General features: G+C 52.1%; 1 protein-coding gene and 1 pseudogene across 1 annotated transcript in view; both read right to left on the bottom strand.

Moving 5' to 3' along the window:
- The window catches only part of LOC112628008 (golgin subfamily A member 6B-like), a 6,990-nt gene extending 5,121 nt beyond the window's left edge, over positions 1-1,869 (bottom strand). Inside the window, exons 1-3 of the mRNA XM_025390773.1 lie at positions 1,658-1,869; positions 1,347-1,486; positions 116-204 (exon numbers count right to left, since the gene is read on the bottom strand). Coding sequence (XP_025246558.1) covers positions 116-204; positions 1,347-1,486; positions 1,658-1,869 — 441 coding nt within the window. The remainder of the gene's footprint in view (positions 1-115; positions 205-1,346; positions 1,487-1,657) is intronic.
- The window catches only part of LOC112627508, a 28,395-nt pseudogene extending 23,018 nt beyond the window's left edge, over positions 1-5,377 (bottom strand).
- Positions 5,378-8,411: the final 3,034 nt, after the last annotated feature.

The raw sequence follows: 8,411 nt of genomic DNA on the forward strand, positions 1-8,411 counted from the left end.
GTGGGGAAGGGGTGGCCTGCAGTCTCCCTTGAGTCTATAGCCCTTCCCACTGAAGGGAGCTCCATAAAAAAAGATGCAGAAACACCAAGTGCTCCTCCCAGCTGCTGGCTGCGACCTGGAGTGGCCTCCAGGACCCTGGATGAGTCAAGAAGGGGCTGCCAGCAGCTGGGGGCAGGGGGAAAGCTGGGTCCCCAGGGTGGATGCCTAGCAAGAACATTGAGGGATGGCGAGTGATTGGCTGTCAGGACTAAGCCCCTTCTGCCAAGGGGGCCTTGGTGACATGCCTGCTGCTCAGCTCAGTGCAAGGAGTCAGGGCCTAGTACCCTCTCTGCCTGTGAAGACAGTCCTGGGATCATTACCCCTCTGCCCAGGGCTCAAGTATCCAGGCTGTGGAAGGGCCAGCAGTCAGAAAGAGGGAGGCCATGGGTGTGGGTCCCCTAGCAGTCCGGGGCCTTGGTGGACAAAGCCCCTAGGAGGGGGATGAGAAGGAAAGGAGACGGAGCTGTACCTCCCACCGTGAGATCTGTGGTAACAGGTTCCAGAAGGGGCCCTGGGGGAGACCAGCATGACAGGGATGGCTACAGATGCCTTTGGGCACCTACTCTGCAGGGCTGGGCCAGCTGGAGGTTTAGGGCCTACATCAGAGGGGTGGGCCGGGCGCCACAAGGAATGAGGCTTCGTCTGGTAGAGCTGTGACCCTCTTCATCCTCTCCTGACTCCCAGCTGACCCTTGTCCTCAGACCTCTGCAGAACTTTGACCAAGTGGTGGTGGAGGAATTCCAGTGGGTCCAGGGTGGTCCTGGGTGACCCAGGACTCAGACCAGGGTTCTGGGGTTGAGGGCACGAGGCTGGAAGAGATGACCTACCCTAGTCCCCTAAGGCTGCCCAGGCCCCTGAAGTCTGTGATGATCCTCCCACCAGGCTGAACCCACTGACCACCAGATTGGGTGCCACCTTCTTCAGAGCAGCGCCAGCCCAGGCCCTCGTGTGAGACTGTGTGTGCCAGGGTCTGCACACCCTGGGCGAGTCAGAAGTACTCTTGGTAGACACAGTCATCCTAAACCTCGGTCAGTACCTCCTCCCCTCTGCAGGCCCCCTCCCTCTGTCCATCTGCCTCCTCCCTTGGGCTTGCTGCCTCCGCATGCCCAGATCTGAAGCCTGCCTTCCCTCCTCGTGGAGCCCTCCAAGGTGCTTCCAGCCCCAGCTCTCTGTTCCCGCAGCACCTTCTGGGTGCAGATTCTGCCTTCTGAGAAGTCTGAGTGGTAGGGCCTTGCCTGGTCATAGCCTTCTTGCTCTGCTCTAGGCTCTCCTGGCCCCAAAGCCTCCAGTCCACTGGACACCTTCACCTCCAACTATGCCATGGCTCTCCTCATCCTGGGCCTCCTGCTCGTCACAGTTGCCCTTGTCCTGGTGAGTGTCTCGCTGGGCCCGGGCTCCTTCCTGAGGGGCAGGCTGAGCCTTTGATGCCTTGAGCCTTTGAGCCAAGCTGAGGGGTGAACAGGCCCCTTTACACCCCTGATTCCCCCGCCCAAGCCCAGTGTCTCGTCATCCTCCAGCTGGGGCCAAGGGGTTTGGGACCAAAGGGGTGGGCCTGATCCCAGTGTCCCCACCCTTCTTGTCAAGGTGCTAAACTGGAGAGTGTTCCTTGGGTGCTGACTTTCCCAGAAACTCAGAGCCAGAGAGGGCCAGGCACCAGCCCAAGGTCACACAGCCAGGGGCTTCTTCCCTCCTAGACCCCCAAGGACTGGACTTGCAGGGCTGGGACAGAGGTGGGGTGGGGAAAAGCAATGCCTTGTCAACCCACACAGGGAGCCCCACTCCCACCCCAAGGTGTATAAAGTCGAGGAACACCCCTGCTCCCACATCCATGCTCACTCAGGGCCCTGCTCCAAGTGCTTGGCACTCACACCTGCCTCCCGCCCTCCATGCCACAGGTATCAGTCTCATTTACAGAGGGGAAAATGGTGGCCAAAAGCCTCCCCAAGCACACACAGCTAGACCACACAGAGGACTTAGATGCAGCTGAGGGTTCCACAGTCTCTGCTGTCCCTTCTCCCACTCGTGCTGCCAGGGACCACACTCTGGAGAGGGAGAAACGAGAGTGAGCTGGTGCTCACACATGGGGCACGGGGAACTAGGGAAAATTCAGCCAGGAGGAAAGGGCAAGGTCTGATCCTGTATGTACACATCACAGAGCGCACGGATTCAGAAGACCCAGGGCCAGGTCCCAGCTCTGCGGCTGCTCAGCATGTGACCGTGGTTAAGTCATCTCCCTGGACTCTCCATGCACTTTGCATGCTGCGTGAACCTTCTAGAATGAGCGCGGGCACTGGCTGGCCTCATACTTACTGCGTAGGTTGCAGACCCCAAGTGTAAGAGTGGCACAGGCTGGCCACGTGCTCTGGGGGTAGAACGGAGTAGCTCTGGAGGTAGCAGGTGGGGGCTGGGCTTGAATTCCTGGTCCAGACAGGGGAGGATACACCTCAGGGTCACAGGGCCTGGCCCCCTCTCTAGCAGCCCTTGGCCCACAGGCTGCCCAGCTGCCCACCCACAACCCGTACCTTTGGGCAGCCCCAGCTGCTGCAGTTCACTGAACAAGCATCCACCATCGACACTGTGTTTGGCCGCACTGGAGAGGACAAAACTCAGCACTGCCACTGTGGCCTTCACATTGGCTGACTCTGAAGGACCCATGGGTGGGACAGGGGGTGTCACTATGGGCCCAGCCACCTCCCTGTTGCCCTATTAACTTCAGCTCAAAGCTCCCAGGCCCCCTGAAGCCACAGGCACTACTACTGCTACACCAGGAGCTGGCAGAGAACAGGAAGGTGGGACTGTCAATGTCTGTCTTTCCCTCATGCTTCTCCACTAGGGAAGGCAGGTTAAGGATGCTGCTGGGAGGGGTGGTGGGGCCCCTCTGTACCAAGCACCAGGTAGAGGTCCCAAGGCTGCCTGGGGCCTGTGGACTCAGCGGGGTACTCACCAAACTTGGCATCAGCCTTGAGCTTCAGAATGTTTTCATACCATGGGGAAAGGTGACCTTAAGAGGGTGCCATGCCCCTGTTCACCAGCCCCTCATCCACAGCCTGGGTCCTGCGATAAGGAACAGACAGGCTGGAAAGAAGTATGGGAGGTGCCCAGAAAGGCTGACAGACTGGGTTACCCATCTCCCTGGGCCTAGTGCAGAGTTTCAGGGCACTGGGGGTCATAAAGTCATGGGACAGTGGGGTGCTGGGTGTTGTAGTCACATCAATCCCCCGTCCCAGCAGCTCTTTAGTACCTGGCTGCAGAGCAGCCACAACTTCACAGAGGACTGCAAGAGAATTTCTTAAATCAGCCAGGCTGGTAAACCTCACGCCTCCTTCCTGGGGACTGGCTCAGAGCAGGCCAGACACTGATCATGGTCACAAAGCATGGTAACACAGGCTTAGAGCACTGAGGCCCTAACCCCAGAGAAACTTCACCATCCTCCACACCCACAATCCCCAGCCCAGCGCCCCTCCTCCACCCACAGTAGACCCTGTGCACTCAACCATCTTGGCCAGTGTGTTGACCTCAGCCAGGACCCAGTCGGGACGGTCCAGATCACCAGAGAACCGGAACCTCTGCAAGGGAGGGAGGCAGGTAATCAGGCTGGAGGGAGGGCTGAGGTGTGGCCAGGATCTGTGTGTCTCCCACACTGCTGCCCAGCAGGGACCCCTGGTCCCCATCATAGATGGATACCCTCTGGCCTCTTGTTCTCCCCTATCACCAGGCTGTTGAGTGAACTCTCTCCTGACCCACCCTGCCACCAAACCCTGCTCTGAGGTCTACTCCAGGCATTTGTCTGCTCAGCAAACATCAATTGAGTGCCTTCTCTGTGCCAGCTCCCACTCTAAGTGCTGGGGTACATCAGGGGACAAAACAAAGTCCCGGGCCTCTCAGAGATGAGTGACCTCTCTCCCCTCTTCCCCATACCCACACAAGTCCAGCCACTCCGGCTTCCCTGCTGCTGCTCGGGGACACCGGCCTTGCTCCCTCCTCCATGCCTGCTGTACTCTGTACATGGCTTGCTATCCTTTATTTCATTCCACTCTCTGCTCAAGTGACACTTTATCAGACCAGCCCGCCCCCGGATTTTTTGTTTTGTTTTGTTTAAAGACAGAGTCTCGCTCTATTGCCCAGGCTGGAGTGCAATGGTGCAATCTTGACTCACTGCAACCTCCACCTCCCAGGTTCAAGCAATTCTCCTGCCTCAGCCTCCCAAGTAGCTGGGACTACAAGCATGTGCCATCACGCCTGGCTTTTTAAAATTTTTAATAGAGACATGATTTCACCACGTTGGCCATGCTGATCTCAACCTCCTGACCTCAGGTCACCTGCACACCTCAGCCTCCCAAAATGCTAGGATTATAGGCGTGAGTCATTGCACCCTGGCAGGCTGGCCCTTCATGGTCATACTTCCTAAAATAGCCCTTCACATAAGGAAATTTTGGGGGCCGGTGGATGTGTTCATTATCTTGACTGTGGTGATCCAAAAGCCAGGAAGATTTGGTCTTTACTTGTCCAGCCTCATCTTTCCCTAACCTCCCAATGATACTCTCCCAGCTATGGGAAATGCATTCACTCCTGGGGAGCCATGCTCTCTCTCACCTGAATTCTCTGCACATGCTGTTTCCTGTCTGAAGACACACACCTCCCACCCTTGCCTCCCAACCCCCGGTACACAAACTGTACTTCAGCCACCAGCTCCTGCCACCCGCCTTTAAGGTTGATGGCATCCTCATGGAGCCGCCTTAGCACTACACACAAGGCGCAGTTAGGTCTCTGCCCCTAGAACCTTAACTATGACTGCCGATTCAAGCCTCCGATTTCCCCTTCCCTGGAAGCTCGAGTCCTCCCAGTGCCTAGCACACTTCATAGTATAGACTAGGCGCTTAGAACGTGCAGATGGATGGATGCCTAAGTCTCAACCCCAAAACTACTACTTTCTGGGTCTGGAAAGAGACGAAGGGCTTCCTAATAGTGTGCAAAAGTCAGCCTGATTCTAAGCACGTTCTTGTACAAGCCCCACAGCAGGGCTGGGGAAGTGGGTGTCCTTGGGAGGTCCTCTTGGGGCTGGGACCTGAAAGGACTCCCAGCTCCAGACAAGCCCCACTTCCTGCCCCGGGAGGCAGGGGCCCTTCCTTCCGCCACGCCAGGGAAGCACGGGGACTCTGAGCCGGCTGGCCTGCTCTGTCTTACCCGTCCCCTACCCCCGCACCCCGTCTCAGGAGCGGGGTGGCGGTAGACTTTTCTCTATCAGACCCACAGCCCTCACGCCCGCACACACTATGTTTGCGGAGAGGCCAGGGCAGACAACCTCCACCCTTTTCCGGAGACACTGGCGCCCCCTCATTCCCGCTCCAGCATCCCATGCCTCGCTTCACCCCCGATGCCTCATCATCTCGCCAGGAAGCCAGGGCCCGGGAATTTCTTTTCCCGGTGGCGCCCCGGGTCAGCTGAGTCGATTATCACGGTGACTGGGACTAACGCCCTCTGGGAGAGAGGGGGCTGCTAGAATTGAGGTGGAGAGCGGACCGCAGCCCACCGGAAGTGTCAGGGAGGAAGTGCTAGCGTCCCCTCCTCCTTCTCCCAGAATCCTTCCCTGGAAAAAAACCAGCGCCAACCGCCCATTTACCTGACAGTGGAAGTTATTTGTTTAACTTAAGGGGGTAGGATCCCGGGAGCCAGGGAGATTCAGGTCATTGTCATGTTTTACACTGTTAAGTGAATGGCATTATACACAGCTGCCGACTGTGGCAAAAGACATTTTAAAAACTATTGAACTATACTACACATACAGAAAATTGTACCTATTATAAATATAAAGCTTAATAAGTTTTCATCAACTGTAGACCTCACATAACCAGCACCCAGATAAGGAAATAAACCAGATAACTTCTTTAAGTGTGTGGGTATTTTATTTCATTTTGATGAATCGTCTAGGTGCCTAGCAAAAAGGGCTGTCATAATTAACATGCTCAGGAAAACTCCCTACAGCTGTAACATCGATAGATGCTTATCTTAATTTTTGCCAATCAGATGGAGAAAAAAAATCGGTTGCTTAGATTGCAGTAGTACTGTGCTTACTGGTAGCTTTGAGCTAATGTGTAGTCTAGCACAACTAAGTTTCTGACCTTGACTTGAAGAGGCAAAAACTGAAAAACAAAACAACAACAAAAATACATTACAGAATAGACTAATCACCAAAGAAGAAATTGAACACAGTCGTCCTTTAGTAACCTCAGGATATTGGTTCCAGGACCCAAGAGATACCAAAATTCACAGGTGCTCAAGTCCCTGATATAATGTGGCATAGTATTTGCATATAACTTATGCACATCCTTCCATATACTTTAAATCATCTCTAGATTACTATTTTATGATATAGTTATCATATGTTATGATTTATCACTATAAATCATCTCTAGATTACTATAATATCTAATACAACATACTTTGTAAGTACCTGTGATAAAGTATTTATAAATTATTGTTTTTGTTTTACTTTTTCCAAATATTTTTGATGCACAGTTGGTTAAATCCAAGGATCCAGAACCCGGGATACAGAGGGCTGACCGTAGTTTGAACTCTCTCCTCAATTCCATGCCCATCCCATGCACCAGGTGCAGCTGGTTTGATTGTTGCAGGCTTTCAAGTTTTCAAGACAGAGCTCATGACAAGTGAACTGCTCTATAGAATAGAAAGAGATGGAAAGTGTCCCAATTCATGGTAAAATTGAGTTCATTTCTGAAGAGTTCTTTTACAAATCATAAGCGCTAGCCTGTTGAAAACAACAGTATGTTAAGTTACTAGACTATCCTTCATCATGTCAAAGAAAAATTTTAAGAACGTAAGACCTGTAATCATAGCACTTTGGGAGGCCAAGGTCAGTGGATCACTTGAGCCCAGCATTTCTGGACCAGCTTGGGCAACATAGGGAGACCCCAATCTCTACAAAAAATTAGCTGCTTGTGCTGGTACACACATGTCATCCCAGCTACCTAAGAGGCTGAGGTCAGAGGATCTCTTGAGCCTGGGAGGTGGAGGCTGCAGTGAGCCATGATGGCACCACTGTTCTCCATCCAGCCTGAGTAACAGAAGAGCATCTCAAAAAAAAAAAAAAGGAAAAAAAAAAAGCTTGGCACAGTGGCTCATGCCAGTAATCCTAGCACTTTGGGAGGCCGAGGCAGGCAGATCACCTGAGGTCAGGAATTGGAGACCAGCCTGGCCAACATGGCAAGACCTGTCTCTACTAAAAAAAAAAAAAAAGAAAAAGCAGGGCATGGTACCAGGTGCCTGTAATCTCAACTACTCGGGAGGCTGAGGCACAAGAATTGCTTGAACCTGGGAGGTGGAGGTTGTAGTGAGCTGAGATCACACCACTGCATTCCAGCCTGGGCAACAGAGTAGACTCCATCTCAAAAAAAAAAAAAAGATGTAAGAATGGCTCAACTTTTGTTTCATCCTATCAATAGCTTAAAGAAGAGAAAAATGGATAGATTTGGAAAACCATTTTTTATTTAAAAAGAGAAAATCAGGAACAGATGAAAACTGTCTTAAGAGTATTTGAAAAACAAAACAGAAAATTTAACATCAGACACACAAAATATTTAAATTCAGAAATTAAAATGTGGGTGGTGTGCCCTTTTAATGTCATACTGGAGCATTGTTTCATAGATACTTGTTTTACAAATAAAGATTATTTGACTATTTAGAGGAGTGACTCTCACACATTAGAGTGCATCATAATCACCTACACAGCTTGTGAAACCAGCTGCTGGGCCCTGTACCAGAGTTTCTAACTCAGTAGGACTGAGGAGGGGCCTGAGCATTGCATGTCTATGTTCCCAGGTGACGCTGATGCTTCCAACTTGAGACCATGCTTTGAAAACCACTAATGTAGGGAAATATGCCAGAGAATGTGTTATGAATATACTTGAGAATATGTATATATGTTAACTTACAGATTTCTGTCCAGTAGAAAAGATAACTCCCAAAGAGGACAGTTTTATTTTCTATACACCTTTTTTTTTTTTTTTTTTTTGGAGACAGAATCTTGCTCTGTTGCCCAGGCTGGAGTGCAGTGACATGATCTTGGCTCACTGAAGCCTCTGCCTCCCAGGTTCAAGCGATTCTACTGCCTCAGCCCCTTCAGTAGCTGGGACTACAGGTGCCCACCACCGCACCAAATGTTTGTGTTTTTAGTAGAGACAGAGTTTCACCATGTTGGTCAGGCTGATCTTGAACTCCTGACCTCTGGTGATCCGCCCGCCTCGGTCTCCCAAAGTGCTGGGATTACAGGCATGAGCCACTATGCCCGGCCTCCCTTTAGGATATTAACAAGTTTTGTCTCTATCTCAGAATACATTTTGGAATGCCCTTCCTGG

This window comes from Theropithecus gelada, chromosome 7a (genome assembly GCF_003255815.1).
Source record: "Theropithecus gelada isolate Dixy chromosome 7a, Tgel_1.0, whole genome shotgun sequence".
In the NCBI taxonomy this organism is placed as follows: domain Eukaryota; kingdom Metazoa; phylum Chordata; class Mammalia; order Primates; family Cercopithecidae; genus Theropithecus; species Theropithecus gelada.